Raw genomic sequence first — 23,155 nt, 5'->3', positions numbered from 1 at the left:
GGGATCTCCTGTATATAATGATATATGTACAGCCGGTATAACCGTGGGATCTCCTGTATATAATGATATATGTACAGCCGGTATAACCTGGGGATCTCCTGTATATAATGATATATGTACAGCTGGTATAACCTGGGGATCTCCTGTATATAATGATATATGTACAGCCGGTATAACCTTCGGATCTCCTGTATATAATGATACATGTACAGCTGGTATAACCTGGGGGTCTCCTGTATATAATAATATATGTACAGCCGGTATAACCTGGGGATCTCCTGTATATAATGATATATGTACAGCTGGTATAACCTGGGGATCTCCTGTATATAATGATATATGTACAGCCGGTATAACCTGGGGATCTCCTGTATATAATGATATATGTACAGCTGGTATAACCTGGGGATCTCCTGTATATAATGATATATGTACAGCCTGTATAACCTGGGGATCTCCTGTATATAATGATATATGTACAGCCGGTATAACCTGGGGATCTCCTGTATATAATGATATATGTACAGCCGGTATAACCTGGGGATCTCCTGTATATAATGATATATGTACAGCCGGTATAACCTGGGGATCTCCTGTATATAATGATATATGTACAGCCGGTATAACCTGGGGATCTCCTGTATATAATGATATATGTACAGCCGGTATAACCTGGGGATCTCCTGTATATAATGATATATGTACAGCCGGTATAACCTGGGGATCTCCTGTATATAATGATATATGTACAGCCGGTATAACCTGGGGATCCCCTGTATATAATGAAATATGTACAGCCGGTATAACCTGGGGATCTCCTGTATATAATGATATATGTACAGCCGCTATAACCTGGGGATCTCCTGTATATAATGATATATGTACAGCCGGTATAACCTGGGGATCTCCTGTATATAATGATATATGTACAGCTGGTATAACCTGGGGATCTCCTGTATATAATGATATATGTACAGCCGGTATAACCTGGGGATCTCCTGTATATAATGATATATGTACAGCTGGTATAACCTGGGGATCTCCTGTATATAATGATATATGTACAGCCGGTATAACCTGGGGATCTCCTGTATATAATGATATATGTACAGCCGGTATAACCTGGGGATCTCCTGTATATAATGATATATGTACAGCCGGTATAACCTGGGGATCTCCTGTATATAATGATATATGTACAGCTGGTATAACCTGGGGATCTCCTGTATATAATGATATATGTACAGCTGGTATAACCTGGGGATCTCCTGTATATAATGAAATATGTACAGCCGGTATAACCTGGGGATCCCCTGTATATAATAATATATGTACAGCTGGTATAACCTGGAGATCTCCTGTATATAATGATATATGTACAGCCGGTATAACCTGGGGATCCCCTGTATATAATGATATATGTACAGCCGGTATAACCTGGAGATCTCCTGTATATAATGATATATGTACAGCCGGTATAACCTGGGGATCTCCTGTATATAATGATATATGTACAGCCGCTATAACCTGGGGATCTCCTGTATATAATGATATATGTACAGCTGGTATAACCTGGGGATCTCCTGTATATAATGATATATGTACAGCCGGTATAACCTGGGGATCTCCTGTATATAATGATATATGTACAGCCGGTATAACCTGGGTATATATTTCTATATTGATAATTAATTATTTGCCACTTTTACCAGAACTTGATGATTATTCCGGTCGCCACGAACACGATGACCACGGAGATGACGATCGTTACGTAGAGCTGGGGGTCGGTTCCTGTGGAAGTAAAATATAATAAAGTCAATAAAAAATAAAGTAGGTGGAAAATAAAAAGTTCCCGTTTTCTCACCTTCATCTTTAGGAGGAAATCCGTGAGGTCTGAGTGTAGTCGGGATCCCCCTCAGGTCCAGGCCTCGGGCAGGTTCATTGTCCCATCCGGAGTGGTAGAAGGGTCGCGGGGTGGAGGAGCTCGGAGACCCCTCTTCATCAGAGACTGTGGGGTCCCACAGGATGGCCCATGGGTACTGGGATGGGGGGATGGCCCCCTCAAGGGCTGCGGGGTGCAGCAGGCTGGAGGCCGGGGACTGGCGCTTGCCCCTGGTGGGCACCGAGCGCTGCTGAAGGCGCTTTCTGTGGGGGAAATATCCAATCTTTGGAGTAAAGTCTTGTGATCCGTCTTGGAGGTCCGGATGGTGAGTGGAGCCGGAGGGATGTGAGTGCAGACGCTGGAGGACGGATCCGAGGTGGGGAAACCTTGTAGGGCGCAGGACACCGGGGACTGAAGAACTGCTGCTTGATAGGAGGACACAGCAATATATGAAGAAGGTGGAAGGACCCTCAGACCTTAAAGAGAGGAGGGAGGTTACAGGACGGACCCCAATCCCAACTCTCAGATCACTGTCACTCCGCCCACCTCCGCTCCGACTGCCATAAAGATGAGGGGTCAGAAAAATTCCCAGAGGGATCCAACCGTCTCCTTATGCTCTTGTTTTTTTATTTTTAAAAAAAGCCTTTAAAATTTTACAAATGAGTCTCAGAGGCTCCACTAACACCTATGGAGCCCCTCAGGCTCATTTGCATCCCTCTGTCTCCTGGCTTCTCCTCTGCCTCTCCTCTCTGCTCCCCGGCTCATCCCTCTGTCTCCTGGCTTCTCCTCTGCCTCTCCTCTCTGCTGCCCGGCTCATCCCTCTGTCTCCTGGCTTCTCCTCTGCCTCTCCTCTCTGCTGCCCGGCTCATTCCTCTGTCTCCTGGCTTCTCCTCTGCCTCTCCTCTCTGCTGCCCGGCTCATCCCTCTGTCTCCTGGCTTCTCCTCTGCCTCTCCTCTCTGCTGCCAGGCTCATCCCTCTGTCTCCTGGCTTCTCCTCTCTGCTGCCCGGCTCATCCCTCTGTCTCCTGGCTTCTCCTCTGCCTCTCTTCTCTGCTGCCCGGCTCATCCCTCTGTCTCCTGGCTTCTCCTCTGCCTCTCTTCTCTGCTGCCCGGCTCATCCCTCTGTCTCCTGGCTTCTCCTCTGCCACTACTCTCTTCTGCCCGGCTCATCCCTCTGTCTCCTGGCTTCTCCTCTGCCTCTCCTCTCTGCTGCCCGGCTCATCCCTCTGTCTCCTGGCTTCTCCTCTGCCTCTCCTCTCTGCTGCCCGGCTCATCCCTCTGTCTCCTGGCTTCTCCTCTGCCTCTCTTCTCTGCTGCCCGGCTCATCCCTCTGTCTCCTGGCTTCTCCTCTGCCTCTCCTCTCTGCTGCCCAGCTCATCCCTCTGTCTCCTGGCTTCTCCTCTGCCTCTCCTCTCTGCTGTCCGGCTCATCCCTCTGTCTCCTGGCTTCTCCTATGCCTCTCCTCTCTGCTGCCCAGCTCCCCCCTCTGTCTCCTGGCTTCTCCTCTGCCTCTCCTCTCTGCTGCCCGGCTCATCCCTCTGTCTCCTGGCTTCTGCTCTGCCTCTCCTCTCTGCTGCCCGGCTCATTCCTCTGTCTCCTGGCTTCTCCTCTGCCTCTCCTCTCTGCTGCCCGGCTCATCCCTCTGTCTCCTGGCTTCTACTCTACATCTCCTCTCTGCTGCCCGGCTCATCCCTCTGTCTCCTGGCATCTCCTCTGCCTCTCCTCTCTGCTGCTCGGCTCATCTCTCTGTCTCCTGGCTTCTCCTCTGCCTCTCCTCTCTGCTGCCCGGCTCATCCCTCTGTCTCCTGACTTCTCCTCTGCCTCTCCTCTCTGCTGCCCGGCTCATCCCTCTGTATCCTGGCTTCTCCTCTGCCTCTCCTCTCTGCTGCCCGGCTCATCCCTCTGTCTCCTGGCTTCTCCTCTGCCTCTCCTCTCTGCTGCCCGGCTCATCCCTCTGTCTCCTGGCTTCTCCTCTGCCTCTCCTCTCTGCTGCCCGGCTCATCCCTCTGTCTCCTGACTTCTCCTCTGCCTCTCCTCTCTGCTGCCCGGCTCATCCCTCTGTATCCTGGCTTCTCCTCTCTGCTGCCCGGCTCATCCCTCTGTCTCCTGGCTTCTCCTCTGCCTCTCCTCTCTGCTGCCCGGCTCATCCCTCTGTCTCCTGGCTTCTCCTCTGCCTCTCCTCTCTGCTGCCCGGCTCATCCCTCTGTCTCCTGGCTTCTCCTCTGCCTCTCCTCTCTGCTGCCCGGCTCATCCCTCTGTCTCCTGGCTTCTCCTCTGCCTCTCCTCTCTGCTGCCCGGCTCATCCCTCTGTCTCCTGGCTTCTCCTCTGCCTCTCCTCTCTACTGCCCGGCTCATCCCTCTGTCTCCTGGCATCTCCTCTGCCTCTCCTTTCTGCTGCCCGGCTCATCCCTCTGTCTCCTGGCTTCTCCTCTGCCTCTCCTCTCTACTGCCCGGCTCATCCCTCTGTCTCCTGGCATCTCCTCTGCCTCTCCTCTCTGCTGCCCGGCTCATCCCTCTGTCTCCTCCTCTGCCTCTCCTCTCTGCTGCCCGGCTCATCCCTCTGTCTCCTGGCTTCTCCTCTGCCTCTCCTCTCTGCTGCCCGGCTCATCCCTCTGTCTCCTGGTATCTCCTCTGCCTCTCCTCTCTGCTGCCCGGCTCATCCCTCTGTCTCCTGGCCTCTCCTCTCTGCTGCCCGGCTCATCCCTCTGTCTCCTGGCTTCTCCTCTCTGCTGCCCGGCTCATCCCTCTGTCTCCTGGCTTCTCCTCTGCCTCTCCTCTCTGCTGCCCGGCTCATCCCTCTGTCTCCTGGCTTCTCCTCTGCCTCTCCTCTCTGCTGCCCGGCTCATCCCTCTGTCTCCTGGCTTCTCCTCTGCCTCTCCTCTCTGCTGCCCGGCTCATCCCTCTGTCTCCTGGCTTCTCCTCTGCCTCTCCTCTCTGCTGCCTGGCTCATCCCTCTGTCTCCTGGCTTCTCCTCGCTCCTGCCTGGCTCATCCCTCTGTCTCCTGGCTTCTCCTCTGCCTCTCCTCTCTGCTGCCCGGCTCATCCCTCTGTCTTCTGGCTTCTCCTCTGCCTCTCCTCTCTGCTGCCCGGCTCATCCATCTGTCTCCTGGCTTCTCCTCTGCCTCTCCTCTGCTGCCCGGCTCATCCCTCTGTCTCCTGGCTTCTCCTCTGCCTCTCCTCTCTGCTGCCCGGCTCATCCCTCTGTCTCCTGGCTTCTCCTCTTCCTCTGCTCTCTGCTGCCCGGCTCATCCCTCTGTCTCCTGGCTTCTCCTCTGCCTCTCCTCTCTGCTGCCCGGCTCATCCCTCTGTCTCCTGGCTTCTCCTCTGCCTCTCCTCTCTGCTGCCCGGCTCATCCCTCTGTCTCCTGGCTTCTCCTCTGCCTCTCCTCTCTGCTGCCCGGCTCATCCCTCTGTCTCCTGGCTTCTCCTCTGCCTCTCCTCTCTGCTGCCCGGCTCATCCCTCTGTCTCCTGGCTTCTCCTCATCCTCTCCTCTCTGCTGCCCGGCTCATCCATCTGTCTCCTGGCTTCTCCTCTGCTTCTCCTCTCTGCTGGCCGGCTCATCCCTTTGTCTCCTGGCTTCTCCTCTGCCTCTCCTCTCTGATGCCCGGCTCATCCCTCTGTCTCCTGGCTTCTCCTCTGCTTCTCCTCTCTGCTGCCCGGCTCATCCCTCTGTCTCCTGGCTTCTCCTCTGCCTCTCCTCTCTGATGCCCGGCTCATCCCTCTGTCTCCTGGCTTCTCCTCTGCCTCTCCTCTCTGCTGCCCGGCTCATCCCTCTGTCTCCTGGCTTCTCCTCTGCCTTTCCTCTCTGCTGCCCCGCTCATCCCTCTGTCTCCTGGCTTCTCCTCTGCTTCTCCTCTCTGCTCCCCGGCTCATCCCTCTGTCTCCTGGCTTCTCCTCTGCCTCTCCTCTCTGCTGCCCGGCTCATCCCTCTGTCTCCTGGCTTCTCCTCATCCTCTCCTCTCTGCTGCCCGGCTCATCCATCTGTCTCCTGGCTTCTCCTCTGCTTCTCCTCTCTGCTGGCCGGCTCATCCCTTTGTCTCCTGGCTTCTCCTCTGCCTCTCCTCTCTGATGCCCGGCTCATCCCTCTGTCTCCTGGCTTCTCCTCTGCTTCTCCTCTCTGCTGCCCGGCTCATCCCTCTGTCTCCTGGCTTCTCCTCTGCCTCTCCTCTCTGATGCCCGGCTCATCCCTCTGTCTCCTGGCTTCTCCTCTGCCTCTCCTCTCTGATGCCCGGCTCATCCCTCTGTCTCCTGGCTTCTCCTCTGCTTCTCCTCTCTGCTGCCTGGCTCATCCCTCTGTCTCCTGGCTTCTCCTCTGCCTCTCCTCTCTGCTGCCCGGCTCATCCCTCTGTCTCCTGGCTTCTCCTCTGCCTATCCTCTCTGCTGACCGGCTCATCCCTCTGTCTCCTCTACTTCTCCTCTGCCTCTCCTCTCTGCTGACCGGCTCATCCCTCTGTCTCCTCTACTTCTCCTCTGCCTCTCCTCTCTGCTGCCCGGCTCATCCATCTGTCTCCTGGCTTCTCCTCTGCCTCTCCTCTCTGCTGCCCGGCTCATCCCTCTGTCTCCTGGCTTCTCCTCTGCTTCTCCTCTCTGCTGCCCGGCTCATCCCTCTGTCTCCTGGCTTCTCCTCTGCCTCTCCTCTCTGCTGCACGGCTCATCCCTCTGTCTCCTGGCTTCTCCTCTCTGCTGCCCGGCTCATCCCTCTGTCTCCTGGCTTCTCCTCATCCTCTCCTCTCTGCTGCCCGGCTCATCCCTCTGTCTCCTGGCTTCTCCTCTGCTTCTCCTCTCTGCTGCCCGGCTCATCCCTCTGTCTCCTGGCTTCTCCTCTGCCTCTCCTCTCTGCTGCCCGGCTCATCCATCTGTCTCCTGGCTTCTCCTCTGCTTCTCCTCTCTGCTGGCCGGCTCATCCCTTTGTCTCCTGGCTTCTCCTCTGCCTCTCCTCTCTGATGCCCGGCTCATCCCTCTGTCTCCTGGCTTCTCCTCTGCTTCTCCTCTCTGCTGCCCGGCTCATCCCTCTGTCTCCTGGCTTCTCCTCTGCCTCTCCTCTCTGATGCCCGGCTCATCCCTCTGTCTCCTGGCTTCTCCTCTGCCTCTCCTCTCTGATGCCCGGCTCATCCCTCTGTCTCCTGGCTTCTCCTCTGCTTCTCCTCTCTGCTGCCTGGCTCATCCCTCTGTCTCCCGGCTTCTCCTCTCTGCTGCCCGGCTCATCCCTCTGTCTCCTGGCTTCTCCTCTGCCTATCCTCTCTGCTGACCGGCTCATCCCTCTGTCTCCTGGCTTCTCCTCTGCTTCTCCTCTCTGCTGACCGGCTCATCCCTCTGTCTCCTGGCTTCTCCTCTGCCTCTCCTCTCTGCTGCCCGGCTCATCCCTCTGTCTCCTCTGCTTCTCCTCTGCCTCTCCTCTCTGCTGCCCAGCTCATCCCTCTGTCTCCTCGCTTCTCCTCTGCCTCTCCTCTCTGCTGCCCGGCTCATCCCTCTGTCTCCTGGCTTCTACTCTTTCTCTCCTCTCTGCTGCCCGGCTCATCCCTCTGTCTCCTGGCTTCTCCTCTGCCTCTCCTCTCTGCTGCCCGGCTCATCCCTCTGTCTCCTGGCTTCTACTCTGCCTCTCCTCTCTGCTACCTGGCTCATCCCTCTGTCTCCTGCCATCTCCTCTCTGCTGCCTGGCTTATCCCTCTGTCTCCTGGCTTCTCCTCGGCTTCTCCTCTCTGCTGCCCGGCTCATCCTCTGCCTCTCCTATCTGCTGGCCGGCTCATCCCTCTGTCTCCTGGCTTCTCCTCTGCCTCTCCTCTCTGCTGCCCGGCTCATCCCTCTGTCTCCTGGCTTCTCCTCTGCCTCTCCTCTCTGCTGCCCGGCTCATCCCTCTGTCTCCTGGCTTCTCCTCTGCCTCTCCTCTCTGCTGCCCGGCTTATCCCTCTGTCTCCTGGCTACTCCTCTGCCTCTCCTCTCTGCTGCCTGGCTCATCCCTCTGTCTCCTCTACTTCTCCTCTGCCTCTCCTCTCTGCTGCCCGTCTCATCCCTCTGTCTCCTGGCTTCTCCTCTGCCTCTCCTCTCTGCTGCCCGGCTCATCCCTCTGTCTCCTCGCTTCTCCTCTGCCTCTCCTCTCTGCTGCCAGGCTCATCCCTCTGTCTCCTGGCTTCTCCTCTGCCTCTCCTCTCTGATGCCCGGCTCATCCCTCTGTCTCCTGGCTTCTCCTCTGCTTCTCCTCTCTGCTGCCCGGCTCATCCCTCTGTCTCCTCTACTTCTCCTCTGCCTCTCCTCTCTGCTGCCCGGCTCATCCCTCTGTCTCCTGGCTTCTCCTCTGCCTCTCCTCTCTGCTGCCCGGCTCATCCCTCTGTCTCCTGGCTTCTCCTCTGCCTCTCCTCTCTGCTGCCAGGCTCATCCCTCTGTCTCCTGGCTTCTCCTCTGCCTCTCCTCTCTGATGCCCGGCTCATCCCTCTGTCTCCTGGCTTCTCCTCTGCTTCTCCTCTCTGCTGCCCGGCTCATCCCTCTGTCTCCTCTACTTCTCCTCTGCCTCTCCTCTCTGCTGCCCGGCTCATCCCTCTGTCTCCTGGCTTCTCTTCTGCCTCTCCTCTCTGCTGCCCGGCTCATCCCTCTGTCTCCTGGCATCTCCTCTGCCTCTCCTCTCTGATGCCGGGCTCATCCCTCTGTCTCCTGGCTTCTCCTCTGCCTCTCCTCTCTGCTGCCCGGCTCATCCCTCTGTCTCCTCTACTTCTCCTCTGCCTCTCCTCTCTGCTGCCCGTCTCATCCCTCTGTCTCCTGGCTTCTCCTCTGCCTCTCCTCTCTGCTGCCCGGCTCATCCCTCTGTCTCCTCGCTTCTCCTCTGCCTCTCCTCTCTGCTGCCCGGCACATCCCTCTGTCTCCTGGCTTCTCCTCTGCCTCTCCTCTCTGCTGCCCGGCTCATTCCTCTGTCTCCTGGCTTCTCCTCTGCCTCTCCTCTGTGCAGCCCGGCTCATCCCTCTGTCTCCTGGCCTCTCCTCTGCCTCTCCTCTCTGCTTCCTGGCTCATCCCTCTGTCTCCTGGCTTCTCCTCTGTCTCTCCTCTCTGCTGCCCGGCTCATCCCTCTGTCTCCAGGCTTCTCCTCTGCCTCTCCTCTCTGATGCCCGGCTCATCCCTCTGTCTCCTGGCTTCTCCTCTGCCTCTCCTCTCTGATGCCCGGCTCATCCCTCTGTCTCCTGGCTTCTCCTCATCCTCTCCTCTCTGCTGCCCGGCTCATCCATCTGTCTCCTGGCTTCTCCTCTGCTTCTCCTCTCTGCTGCCCGGCTCATCCCTCTGTCTCATGGCTTCTCTTCTGCCTCTCCTCTCTGCTGCCCGGCTCATCCCTCTGTCTCCTGGCTTCTCCTCTGCCTCTCCTCTCTGCTTCCCGGCTCATCCCTCTGTCTCCTGGCTTCTCCTCTGCCTCTCCTCTCTGCTGCCCGGCTCATCCCTCTGTCTCCTGGCTTCTCCTCTGCCTCTCCTCTCTGATGCCCGGCTCATCCCTCTGTCTCCTGGCTTCTCCTCTGCCTCTCCTCTCTGATGCCCGGCTCATCCCTCTGTCTCCTGGCTTCTCCTCATCCTCTCCTCTCTGCTGCCCGGCTCATCCATCTGTCTCCTGGCTTCTCCTCTGCTTCTCCTCTCTGCTGCCCGGCTCATCCCTCTGTCTCATGGCTTCTCTTCTGCCTCTCCTCTCTGCTGCCCGGCTCATCCCTCTGTCTCCTGGCTTCTCCTCTGCCTTTCCTCTCTGCTTCCCGGCTCATCCCTCTGTCTCCTGGCTTCTCCTCTGCCTCTCCTCTCTGCTGCCCGGCTCATCCCTCTGTCTCCTGGCTTCTCCTCTGCCTCTCCCCTCTGCTGCCCGGCTCATCCCTCTGTCTCCTGGCTTCTCCTCTGCCTCTCTTCTCTGCTGCCCGGCTCATCCCTCTGTCTCCTGGCTTCTCCTCTGCCTCTCCTCTCTGCTGTCTGGCTCATCCCTCTGTCTCCTGGCTTCTCCTCTGCCTCTCCTCTCTGCTGCCCGGCTCATCCCTCTGTCTCCTGGCTTCTCCTCTGCCTCTCTTCTCTGCTGTCCGGCTCATCCACCTGTCTCCTGGCTTCTCCTCTGCTTCTCCTCTCTGCTGCCTGGCTCATCCCTCTGTCTCCTGGCTTCTCCTCTGCCTCTCCTCTCTGCTGCCCGGCTCATCCCTCTGTCTCCTGGCTTCTCCTCTGCCTCTCCTCTCTGCTGCCCGGCTCATCCCTCTGTCTCCTGGCTTCTCCTCTGCCTCTCCTCTCTGCTGCCCGGCTCATCCCTCTGTCTCCTGGCTTCTCCTCTGCCTCTCCTATCTGCTCCCCGGCTCATCCCTCTGTCTCCAGGCTTCTCCTCTGCCTCTCCTCTCTGCTGCCCAGCTCATCCCTCTGTCTCCTGGCTTCTCCTATGTCTCTCCTCTCTGCTGCCCGGCTCATTCCTCTGTCTCCTCTGCCTCTCCTCTGCTACTAGGCTCATCCCTCTGTCTCCTGGCTTCTCCTCTGCCTCTCCTCTCTGCTGCCCGGCTCATCTCTCTGTCTCCTGGCTTCTCCTCTGCCTCTCCTCTCTGATGCCCGGCTCATACATCTGTCTCCTGGCTTCTCCTCTGCCTCTCCTCTCTGCTGCCCGGCTCATCTCTCTGTCTCCTGGCTTCTCCTCTGCCTCTCCTCTCTGATGCCCGGCTCATCCCTCTGTCTCCTGGCTTCTCCTCTGCCTCTCCTCTCTGCTGCCCGGCTCATACATCTGTCTCCTGGCTTCTCCTCTGCCTCTCCTCTCTGCTCCCCGGCTCATCCCTCTGTCTCCTGGCTTCTCCTCTGCCTCTCCTCTCTGCTGCTCGGCTCATCCCTCTGTCTCCAGGCTTCTCCTCTGCCTCTCCTCTCTGCTGCCCGGCTCATCCCTCTGTCTCCAGGCTTCTCCTCGGCTTCTCCTCTCTGCTGCCCGGCTCATCCTCTGCCTCTCCTCTCTGCTGCCCGGCTCATCCCTCTGTCTCCTGGCTTCTCCTCTGCCTCTCCTCTCTGCTGCCCGGCTCATCCCTCTGTCTCCAGGCTTCTCCTCTGCCTCTCCTCTCTGCTGCCCAGCTCATCCCTCTGTCTCCTGGCTTCTCCTATGTCTCTCCTCTCTGCTGCCCGGCTCATCCATCTGTCTCCTGGTGTCTCCTCTGCCTCTCCTCTCTGCTGCCCGGCTCATCCCTTTGTCTCCTGGCTTCTCTTCTGCTTCTCCTCTCTGCTGCCCGGCTCATCCCTCTGTCTCCTGGTTTCTCCTCTGTCTCTCCTCTCTGCTGCCCGGCTCATCCCTCTGTCTCCTGGCTTCTCCTCTGCCTCTCCTCTCTGCTGCCCGGCTCATCCCTCTGTCTCCTGGCTTCTCCTCTGCCTTTCCTCTCTGCTGCCCGGCTCATCCCTCTGTCTCCTGGCTTCTCCTCTGCTTCTCCTCTCTGCTACTCGGCTCATCCCTCTGTCTCCTACCATCTCCTCTCTGCTGCCCGGCTCATCCCTCTGTCTCCTGGCTTCTCCTCTGCCTCTCCTCTCTGCTGCCCAGCTCATCCATCTGTCTCCTGGCTTCTCCTCTGCCTCTCCTCTCTGCTCCCCGGCTCATCCCTCTGTCTCCTGGCTTCTCCTCTGCCTCTCCTCTCTGCTGCCCGGCTCATCCCTCTGTCTCCTGGCTTCTCCTCTGCCTCTCCTCTCTGCTCCCCGGCTCATCCCTCTGTCTCCAAACTTCTCCTCTGCCTCTCCTCTCTGCTGCCCGGCTCATCCCTCTGTCTCCTGGCTTCTCCTCTGCCTCTCCTCTCTGCTGCCCGGCTCATCCCTCTGTCTCCAGGCTTCTCCTCTGCCTCTCCTCTCTGCTGCCCGGCTCATCCCTCTGTCTCCTGGCTTCTCCTCTGCCTCTCCTCTCTGCTGCCCAGCTCATCCCTCTGTCTCCTGGCTTCTCCTCTGCCTCTCCTCTCTGCTGCCCAGCTCATCCATCTGTCTCCTGGCTTCTCCTCTGCCTCTCCTCTCTGCTGCCCAGCTCATCCCTCTGTCTCCTGGCTTCTCCTCTGCCTCTCCTCTCTGCTGCCCAGCTCATCCCTCTGTCTCCTGGCTTCTCCTCTGCCTCTCCTCTCTGCTGCCCGGCTCATCCCTCTGTCTCCCGGCTTCTCCTCTCTGCTCCCCGGCTCATCCCTCTGTCTCCTGGCTTCTCCTCTGCCTCTCCTCTCTGCTCCCTGGCTCATCCCTCTGTCTCCAGGCTTCTCCTCTGCCTCTCCTCTCTGCTGCCCAGCTCATCCCTCTGTCTCCTGGCTTCTCCTATGTCTCTCCTCTCTGCTGCCCGGCTCATCCCTCTGTCTCCTCTGCCTCTCCTCTGCTACTAGGCTCATCCCTCTGTCTCCTGGCTTCTCCTCTGCCTCTCCTCTCTGCTGCCCGGCTCATCTCTCTGTCTCCTGGCTTCTCCTCTGCCTCTCCTCTCTGATGCCCGGCTCATACATCTGTCTCCTGGCTTCTCCTCTGCCTCTCCTCTCTGCTGCCCGGCTCATCTCTCTGTCTCCTGGCTTCTCCTCTGCCTCTCCTCTCTGATGCCCGGCTCATCCCTCTGTCTCCTGGCTTCTCCTCTGCCTCTCCTCTCTGCTGCCCGGCTCATACATCTGTCTCCTGGCTTCTCCTCTGCCTCTCCTCTCTGCTCCCCGGCTCATCCCTCTGTCTCCTGGCTTCTCCTCTGCCTCTCCTCTCTGCTGCTCGGCTCATCCCTCTGTCTCCAGGCTTCTCCTCTGCCTCTCCTCTCTGCTGCCCGGCTCATCCCTCTGTCTCCAGGCTTCTCCTCGGCTTCTCCTCTCTGCTGCCCGGCTCATCCTCTGCCTCTCCTCTCTGCTGCCCGGCTCATCCCTCTGTCTCCTGGCTTCTCCTCTGCCTTTCCTCTCTGCTGCCCGGCTCATCCCTCTGTCTCCTGGCTTCTCCTCTGCTTCTCCTCTCTGCTACTCGGCTCATCCCTCTGTCTCCTACCATCTCCTCTCTGCTGCCCGGCTCATCCCTCTGTCTCCTGGCTTCTCCTCTGCCTCTCCTCTCTGCTGCCCAGCTCATCCATCTGTCTCCTGGCTTCTCCTCTGCCTCTCCTCTCTGCTCCCCGGCTCATCCCACTGTCTCCTGGCTTCTCCTCTGCCTCTCCTCTCTGCTGCCCGGCTCATCCCTCTGTCTCCTGGCTTCTCCTCTGCCTCTCCTCTCTGCTCCCCGGCTCATCCCTCTGTCTCCAGGCTTCTCCTCTGCCTCTCCTCTCTGCTGCCCGGCTCATCCCTCTGTCTCCTGGCTTCTCCTCTGCCTCTCCTCTCTGCTGCCCGGCTCATCCCTCTGTCTCCAGGCTTCTCCTCTGCCTCTCCTCTCTGCTGCCCGGCTCATCCCTCTGTCTCCTGGCTTCTCCTCTGCCTCTCCTCTCTGCTGCCCAGCTCATCCCTCTGTCTCCTGGCTTCTCCTCTGCCTCTCCTCTCTGCTGCCCAGCTCATCCCTCTGTCTCCTGGCTTCTCCTCTGCCTCTCCTCTCTGCTGCCCAGCTCATCCCTCTGTCTCCTGGCTTCTCCTCTGCCTCTCCTCTCTGCTGCCCAGCTCATCCCTCTGTCTCCTGGCTTCTCCTCTGCCTCTCCTCTCTGCTGCCCGGCTCATCCCTCTGTCTCCCGGCTTCTCCTCTCTGCTGCCCGGCTCATCCCTCTGTCTCCTGGCTTCTCCTCTGCCTCTCCTCTCTGCTGCCCGGCTCATCCCTCTGTCTCCCGGCTTCTCCTCTCTGCTGCCCGGCTCATCCCTCTGTCTCCTGGCTTCTCCTCTGCCTTTCCTCTCTGCTCCCCGGCTCATCCCTCTGTCTCCTGGCTTCTCCTCTCTGCTCCCCGGCTCATCCCTCTGTCTCCTGGCTTCTCCTCTGCCTCTCCTCTCTGCTGCCCGGCTCATCCCTCTGTCTCCTGGCTTCTCCTCTGCCTCTCCTCTCTGCTGCCCGGCTCATCCCTCTGTCTCCTGGCTTCTCCTCTGCTTCTCCTCTCTGCTGCCCGGCTCATCCCTCTGTCTCCTGGCTTCTCCTCTGCCTCTCCTCTCTGCTCCCCGGCTCATCCCTCTGTCTCCTGGCTTCTCTGTTTCTCCTCTCTGCTGCCCGGCTCATCCCTCTGTCTCCTGGCTTCTCCTCTGCCTTTCCTCTCTGATGCCCGGCTCATCCCTCTGTCTCCTGGCTTCTCCTCTGCCTCTCCTCTCTGCTCCCCGGCTCATCCCTCTGTCTCCTGGCTTCTCCTCTGCCTCTCCTCTCTGCTGCCCGGCTCATCCCTCTGTCTCCTGGCTTCTCCTCTGCCTTTCCTCTCTGATGCCCGGCTCATCCCTCTGTCTCCTGGCTTCTCCTCTGCCTCTCCTCTCTGCTGCCCGGCTCATCCCTCTGTCTCCTGGCTTCTCCTCTGCCTCTCCTCTCTGCTGCCCGGCTCATCCCTCTGTCTCCTGGCTTCTCCTCTGCCTCTCCTCTCTGCTGCCCGGCTCATCCCTCTGTCTCCTGGCTTCTCCTCTGCCTCTCCTCTCTGCTGCCCGGCTCATCCCTCTGCTCCTGGCTTCTCCTCTGCCTCTCCTCTCTGCTGCCCGGCTCATCCCTCTGCTCCTGGCTTCTCCTCTGCCTCTCCTCTCTGCTGCCCGGCTCATCCCTCTGTCTCCTGGCTTCTCCTCTGCCTCTCCTCTCTGATGCCCGGCTCATCCCTCTGTCTCCTGGCTTCTCCTCTGCCTCTCCTCTCTGCTGCCCGGCTCATCCCTCTGTCTCCTGGCTTCTCCTCTGCCTCTCCTCTCCTATTGGGCCCCTCATGAATCGGATAAAGCCATCAGTTCCTGGACAATCCCTTTAAATAGGTGACAATGTACAGTAACATTGGGTGGTCCCAGTGCCGTCACCCACCCCTCTATTAGCACCCTAATCTCTTTTTAGCAGGGGCTAGAATGTTTCTCCTTCGCTAAGGACGTTTCGGAAACACTGACATATATTCCGGGAATTCTGGAACATGAAGTGAACATTCCTGCTTCCTTCCCACTCACTCTCTGTCCTCGCCGCAGTCTGCTGAGAAAAATAATCATCTCCTTACACCTCGGACTCCGGAACGAAGCAAAGCCGTAATTAGTGTCGTTATATAATACCCTGTTACACGCTGTAATACTCTGCTCCACCTGTGGAGGCGCTGGGTATGACAACCCTATAGCAATACAAAGGAGCGGCCCCGACTGCACCTGTGTACATATAGATAGCAGTACATATATATATACTGTTATAGAGCTGCTCTCTATACGTCTCTATAGTGGTGATGCTCCATGTGTACAGCAGGTCATACTGTAATCGTGCTCCATATATAGTGTCTAGAGATGAGCGAACATGCTCGTCAGAGCTTGATGCTCGGTCGAGCATTAGGGTACTCGAAACTGCTCGTTGCTCGGACGAATACTTCGCCCGCTCGAGAAAATGGCAGCTCCCGCCGTTTTGCTTTTTGGCGGCCAGAAACAGAGCCAATCACAAGCCAGGAGACTCTGCACTCCACCCAGCATGACGTGGTACCCTTACACGTCGATAGCAGTGGTTGGCTGGCCTGATCAGGTGACCCTGGGATAGACTAGCCGCTGGCCGCGCTGCTCGGATCATTCTGTCTCTGGATGCCGCTAGGGAGAGAGCTGCTGCTGGTCAGGGAAAGCGTTAGGCTGTTCTATTAGAATAGTGTTAGGCAGGAGTGATTCTCCAAGAACCCAACAGCCCTTCTTAGGGCTACAATAACGTTCTACTTTTTTTTTTTTTATTTGCATCTATTACCATTTTGTGAGGAATTAGCAGGGGGACTTGCTACCGTTGTGTTTAGCTCTTAGTGGCACACATATCCATAGCAAAGGCCGAAGTGGGAAAATTCAGTAGGGGTTGGATTTCTATTAGGCAATAACTCAGTGTCATCTCATCTGGCATAGTAGTGTGCTTCCTTTGATACTTGGCTAGAAAATAGCCATAGCAATAGGATAGGATTGTTTGGTTTTAAAAACTCAAAAAAAAACAAAAAACACACAAAAAAAAAAAAAACACAAAAAAAAACAAAAAAAAACAAAAAGAAGTAAAAAAAAAAAAAAAGTTATAACTCTCATTTTAAAAATGTTTAACCCGAGGGCTAGGGGTAGAGGACGAGGGCGGGGACGTGGGCGTCCAACTACTGCAGGGGTCAGAGGCCGTGGTCCTGGGCGGGGTGAGACACCACCTGCTGATGAGGGAGCAGGGGAACGCCGCAGAGCTACACTCCCTAGGTTCATGTCTGAAGTTACTGGGACTCGTGGTAGAGCACTGTTGAGGCCAGAACAGTGCGAACAGGTGATGTCGTGGATTGCTGACAATGCTTCGAGCAATTTGTCCACCACCAGTCAGTCTTCCACGCAGTCCACCCATGTCACCGAAATCGCCACTCCTCCAGCTCCTGCACCTCAGCCTCCTCCCCCCCAGTCTGCCCCCTCCCAGGAAAATTTGGCATTTGAACCGGCATACTCTGAGGAACTGTTTTCTGGACCCTTCCCACAGTCACAAACCACTTGTCCGGTTGCTGCTGAGCAATTTTCCGATGCCCAGGTTTTCCACCAGTCACAGTCTGTGGGTGATGATGACCTTCTTGACGTAGTGGAAGTGTGTAAAGAGGTGTCCGACGATGAGGAGACACGGTTGTCAGACAGTGGGGAAGTTGTTGTCAGGGCAGGAAGTCCGAGGGGGGAGCAGACTGAGGGATCGGAGGATGATGAGGTGACAGACCCAAGCTGGGTTGAGAGGCCGGGTGAACACAGTGCTTCTGAGACGGAGGAGAGTCCTCGACCAGAACAGGTTGGAAGAGGCAGTGGTGGGGCCAGACGGAGAGGCAGGGCCAGAGCTGGTGCATCAGCGCCACTGTCAACTAGTGAAGCTCCCGTGGTGAGGGCTCTTGCGGCGAGGGCTAGATCTTCAGAAGTCTGGAGGTTCTTTAAGGAAACACCGGATGACCGACGGACTGTGGTGTGCAACATTTGCCAAACCAGGATCAGCAGGGGTTCCACCACTACTAGCTTAACTACCACCAGTATGCGCAGGCATATGAATGCTAAGCACCCCACTCAGTGGCAACAAGCCCGTTCACCTCCGGCCGTGCACACCACTGCTCCTTCCCCTGTGTCAGCTGCTAGTCAGCCCCCTGCCCAGGACCCTGCCACAAAAACCCCATCGTCGCCTCCACGATCCTCCACAGCATCCACCAGCGTTCAGCTCTCCATACCCCAGACACTGGAGCGGAAACGCAAATATAGTGCAACCCACCCGCACGCCCAAGCCCTTAATGTGCACATCTCCAGATTGCTTAGCCTGGAGATGCTGCCCTATAGGCTAGTAGAGACCGAGGCCTTTCGCAACCTCATGGCGGCGGCCGCCCCTCGGTATTCGGTCCCCAGCCGCCACTACTTTTCCCGATGTGCCGTCCCAGCCCTGCACCAGCACGTGTCAGACAACATCATCCGTGCCCTGACCAACGCCGTTTCTGACAAGGTCCACCTGACCACGGACACGTGGACGAGTGCTGCCGGGCAGGGCCACTATATATCGCTGACGGCACATTGGGTTAACTTGGTGGAGGCTGGGACCGAGTCTGACCCTGCGGCTGGTCATATACTGCCGACGCCGAGGATTGCGGGGCCTACCTCGGTCCAGGTGTTTCAGGCCTACTATGCCTCCTCCTCCTCCCACCCCTCCTCCACCTCCTCCTCCGAACTACCATCCGTGGGCACGGCGCCATCAGTCGGTAGCTCTAGGCACAGCAGCAGTGCCGTCGCTAAGCGACAGCAGGCGGTGCTCAAACTGCTGAGCCTAGGCGACAAAAGGCACACCGCCCAAGAGCTATTACAGGGCATCACGGCGCAGACTGATCTGTGGCTGGCACCGCTGAACCTCAAGCCGGGAATGGTTGTGTGTGACAACGGCCGTAACCTGGTGGCGGCTCTGCAACTCGGCAGACTGACACATGTGCCATGCCTGGCCCATGTGTTAAATCTGATAGTGCAGCGTTTCCTCAAGACATACCCCAATCTGTCTGATTTGCTTACGAAGGTGCGCCGCATCTGTGCGCATTTCAGGAAGTCCAGCCCAGATGCTGCCACTCTCAGGGCAGCGCAGCGCCGCCTCCAACTGCCCGCTCACCGACTGTTGTGCGACGTGCCCACGAGGTGGAATTCAACACTGACCATGTTATCCAGAGTTTACCAGCAGCGCAGAGCGATTGTAGACTGCCAGATGTCAACTTCCACCAGAACTGGTAGTCAGGTCAGTCAGCTTCCTCAAGTCTACAATGAGGAGTGGACGTGGATGTCTGATATCTGTCAGGTGCTGAGTAACTTTGAGGAGTCAACACAGATGGTCAGTGGCGATGCCGCCATCATCAGCCTCACCATCCCGCTGCTTGGCCTGTTGAAAAACTCTCTGGTCAGCATGAAGTCGGAAGCTTTGCGCTCGTCACAAGAGACGGGGGAAGAAGATTCCCTTGTTGATAGCCAAAGCACCCTGAGGTCTGTTTCTCAGCGCATATCGGAGGAGGTGGAGGTGGAGGAGGATGAGGAGGAAGAGGAGGAGAATGTTGGCGAGACACAAGAGGGGACCATTGTTGAGTCCTTCACTGTTCAGCGTGTATGGGCAGAAGAAGAGGAGTTGGAGGAGTTGGAGGAGGAGGAAATGGACAGTCAGGCCAGTGAGGGGAGTGAATTCTTGCGCGTTGGTACTCTGGCGCATATGGCAGATTTCATGCTAGGCTGCCTATCCCGTGACCCTCGCGTTCAAAGAATTTATTCCAGCACCGATTACTGGGTGTTCACTCTCCTGGACCCACGGTACAAGCAAAATCTTTCCACTCTCATCCCTGCAGAGGAAAGGAGTGTGAGAATGCATGAATACCAGCAGGCCCTGGTGCACAAGCTGAAACAGTATTTCCCTTCTGACAGCGCTAGCGGCAGAGTGCGTAGTTCTGCGGGACAAGTAGCGAGGGAGAGTAGGCGAGCAGGCAGCTTGTCCAGCACTGGCAAGGGTACGCTTTACAAGGCTTTTGCCAGCTTTATGTCACCCCAGCAAGACACTGTCACCTGTCCCCAGTCTCGGCAGAGTAGGGCTGATCTTTACAGAAAGATGGTGAGGGAGTACGTAGCTGACCATACCATCGTCCTAAATGATCACACAGCTCCCTACAACTACTGGGTTTCAAAGCTGGACATGTGGCACGAACTGGCGCTGTACGCCTTGGAGGTTCTTGCCTGCCCTGCCGCTAGCGTCTTGTCCGAGCGGGTTTTCAGTGCAGCTGGTGGCATCATCACCGATAAGCGTACACGCCTGTCGACTGACAGCGCTGACAGGCTGACGCTTATTAAAATGAATAAAGGCTGGATTTCTCAGAATTTCCAATCTCCACCAGGTGAAGGAAGCTCAACCTGAATAATTGATCCACTCCTCCTCCTCCTCATTTTCCTCCTTCTCCTCCTCTTTGTACAGTAAAGCAGAGGAAAATGGCTATTTTTTGACAGGGCCCACTGGCTCTTGCTATAGTACTTCATGCATTTAATTTTTCTGGAGGGCCACCGACCCGGTCCTCTGTTTTAAAAAATTTTTGGGACTGCCACATACAGGCACTCAATCTATTCCATTTTACTGGAGGGCCACCTACCTGCTCCTCTGGTTTGAAACATTTTTGGGACTGCCACATACAGGCACTCAATCTATTCCATTTTACTGGAGGGACACCTACCTGCTCCTCTGGTTTGAAACATTTTTGGGACTGCCACATACAGGCACTCAATCTATTCCATTTTACTGCAGGGCCACCTACCTGCTCCTCTGGTTTGAAACATTTTTGGGACTGCCACATACAGGCACTCAATCTATTCCATTTTACTGGAGGGCCACCTACCTGCTCCTCTGGTTTGAAACATTTTTGGGACTGCCACATACAGGCACTCAATCTATTCCATTTTACTGGAGGGCCACCTACCTGCTCCTCTGGTTTGAAAAATGTTTGGGACTGCCACATACAGGCACTATCCAAATTAAATTGTCTCCATAGCAGCCTCCACACGTTGTCTCCATTGCTACCTCCAAAAGTCGTCCATATAGCTGCCTCCATACATCGTCCCTTTATCAAACGAGGTGTGTCAGGCAGAAATTTGGGTTGTTTTCATGGATTCCACATCAAAGTTGTTAACTTTGTCGCCACCCTGCTGTGTTATCCACAAAATATACTGGCAAACTTTTACCATTTAGGGATATTATTTCAGCGCTTCTTGCGCATCTGTTTACATTCCCCTCACCCGGCATATCCTAAACTTATAAGAACGCTACTACACTTGATCTTATACAAAAGGTTCTTAGAAGTGCTGTTTGGGGAGTAGCCTAGAGACAGGGGCTTGGATTGGCGAAAGCTCGCCTGGCAGCGGAGCGCCAGCTCCATGCGCATCATGCGCTTCTTGCGCATCTGTTTACATTCCCCTCACCCGCCATATCCCAAACTTATAAGAACGCTACTACACTTAACTTGGTGCAGGCTGGGACCGAGTCTGACCCTGGGGCTGCTCATATACTGGCGACGCAGAGAATTGCGGGGCCTTCCTCGGTCCAGGTCTCAAAGGCCTACTATACCTCCTCCCACCCCTCCTCCACCTCCTCCTCCTCCGAATTACCATCCGTGGGCATGGCGCCATCAGTCGGTAGCTCTAGGCACAGCAGCAGTGCCGTCGCTAAGCGACAGCAGGCGGTGCTGAAACTGCTGAGCCTAGGCGATAAAAGGCACACCGCCCAAGAGCTATTACAGGGCATTCCACATCAAAGTTGTTAACTTTGTCGCCACCCTGCTGTGTAATCCACAAAATATACTGGCAAACTTTTACCATTTAGGGATATTATTTCAGCGCTTCTTGCGCATCTGTTTACATTCCCCTCACCCGGCATATCCTAAACTTATAAGAACGCTACTACACTTGATCTTATACAAAAGGTTCTTAGAAGTGCTGTTTGGGGAGTAGCCTAGAAACAGGGGCTTGGATTGGCGAAAGCTCGCCTGGCAGCGGAGCGCCAGCTCCATGCCAAGATCCAACTAACATAGTTTTAACTGCAGCACCTTTAATCTACTACTAGTTCACTGCCTCCATAATAATAATAATCTTTATTTATATAGCGCCATCATATTCCGTAGCGCTTTACAAATCATAGGAAACAAATACAAATGTAATGTAACAGAGCACAACATTTGTATGGAACAACAGGAGTGAGGTCCCTGCTCGCCAGAGCTTACGGTTTATGAAGATGATGGGGTAACACGAGGTAAAAGAATATTTAATGGTCAAGCCATTCTTCTTAGGGAATAGAACAAAATATAATAAATGGAATTGCTGTCGCTTGAACCACTCAGCCGTCATCTTATATACCAGGTCCAGGGTGAATGGGACTGCAGAGAAGTCTGGTGCCTGTTGGTTGCTGGATAACAGATGGGAGGACGACACAGGACGGGTTAGTAGAAGAGTTAAAACTTCATGCAGTTAATGAGTGTTATAGGCTTGCCTAAAGAAATGGGTTTTAAGAGCACGTTTGAAACTTTGGAGGTTAGGTATTAGTCTGATAGTCCGGGGCAGAGCATTCCATAGAATTGGTGCAGCTCTAGAGAAGTCTTGGAGACGCGAGTGGGAGGTCCGCACTAGGGTAGAGGTTAATCTAAGATCACTGGCGGATCTAAGAGCACGGGTTGGGCGATAGACTGAGATAAGAGAGGAGAGGTAGGGGGGTGCAGCATTATACAGAGCTTTATGGATGAGGGTTATTATTATTTTAAACTATTCGAAAGGAGACTGGCAGCAAGTGCAGCGACTGGCATGAACTGTAAGCATACATGGTCCCCTTATCAAACGAGCTGTGTCAGGCAGAATTTGGGGTTGTTTTCATGGCTTCCATGTTAACTTTGTCGCCACCCTGCTGTGTAATCCACAAAATATACTGGCAAACTTTTATCATGTACCGATATTATTTGAGCACTTCTTGCTCACCTCCTTTGGTTCCTCTCTGCCACCCATTGGTTTGAAGCCTGAGTCCATTTAGGGTATGTCGCCATGCCACTCTCTAGCCTGCCGCTGCTGCCGCTGCCTCTGCATGCCGTCCCCTATAGTGTCAGGGTCAATTATTGCATGTTTTAGATGCTATCTAGCTTCATTCTGTCACTCTGTCATGGCCATGCTGTTGCCCATAATTTTGGCATAATGGTGCGATTAGGCAGCCTCAGAGGCATCCATGCATGCTGCCCCTGCTGTTTCCTGTCCATTTCCGTGGTGTTTCCATCCTTTTCTGAGGTTTCCAGGTGTTTGGCCAAGCTTCCCTGTGCAGAGCCTTGGTCCCCTTGAAAAATGCTCGAGTCTCCCATTGACTTCAATGGGGTTCGTTATTCGAGACGAGCACTCGAGCATCGGGAAAAGTTCGTCTCGAATAACGAGTACCCGAGCATTTTAGTGTTCGCTCATCTCTAATAGTGTCCTATGGGTCCTGTATGTACACAGCATATGATGTGACAGCTCCAGAAGTGGCCATATATATATACTGTTATAGTCTGACGCATCTGTAAAAGGTATATAAGACAAATGGCGGGCATATGGGGTCACATTAAAGGAAGAGCCACTACTCATAGATCCAGGCACCGGGATCTTCTTATATTTGTTATCCACGGCCAGAAGGGGTGTGACCATATCCCCCCCCCATGCTGTAGCTTCACAGGCTGTTACACTGTTTCATCCTCAGTACTTCCCCCACCCTGCTGTAGGCTCACACAGTGGAAGAGGGATGTGCTCCTGCTCAGTGTAACAGCCTGTGAAACACAAAGGGTAACACCCCCAGAACCCTTCTGAATAATTTGTATAATTGTAAACATTGATTTTAGGATGAATGAGCGCATGGACAGTCCCGGTGCCTGGATCTATGATTCCCTGTTAGTTCCTCTGCATCAGCTCGGAGTGCGCAGGTGGAAGAGTTTAGCAGAAGTGTGAGTGCAGCTCTGGATGATAATACATCTACATTGCACCTTCCTGTCTCCACAGAGCTGACACTCTAGATGTACATTCTGCCGCCACGGACGCAATACTCTACAGATAGCAGGAAAACGTGCAAACAAACCGAAAACTCCTGATGCAGGCAAATGAATCAAGAGTATCAAGGTGCAATGAAATCAATACTTTATTCAGAAAAAAGGACATAAATATCTCGGCTTGGTTTACATCTGCCCCACGTCCGGGTCATGTGTACAAAGGTCAAATAGGGAGAAGCTAAAAACAAAGGAAATTTCAAGAATAAGCCTAT

General features: G+C 55.5%; 1 protein-coding gene across 4 annotated transcripts in view; it reads right to left on the bottom strand.

The window, feature by feature from the left end:
- Window positions 1–23,155, bottom strand: part of PIANP (PILR alpha associated neural protein) — a 161,319-nt gene that overhangs the window by 92,087 nt on the left and 46,077 nt on the right. For all 4 annotated transcript variants that reach the window (XM_072131326.1, XM_072131323.1, XM_072131325.1 and 1 more), the window contains exons 3-4: window positions 1,865–2,358; window positions 1,710–1,791 (exon numbers count right to left, since the gene is read on the bottom strand). In XM_072131326.1, coding sequence (XP_071987427.1) covers window positions 1,710–1,791; window positions 1,865–2,358 — 576 coding nt within the window. The remainder of the gene's footprint in view (window positions 1–1,709; window positions 1,792–1,864; window positions 2,359–23,155) is intronic.

The sequence above is a fragment of the Engystomops pustulosus genome, chromosome 11, assembly GCF_040894005.1.
Source record: "Engystomops pustulosus chromosome 11, aEngPut4.maternal, whole genome shotgun sequence".
Classification (NCBI taxonomy): Eukaryota; Metazoa; Chordata; class Amphibia; order Anura; family Leptodactylidae; genus Engystomops; species Engystomops pustulosus.
This window is presented reverse-complemented; position numbering and strand designations above follow the sequence as displayed.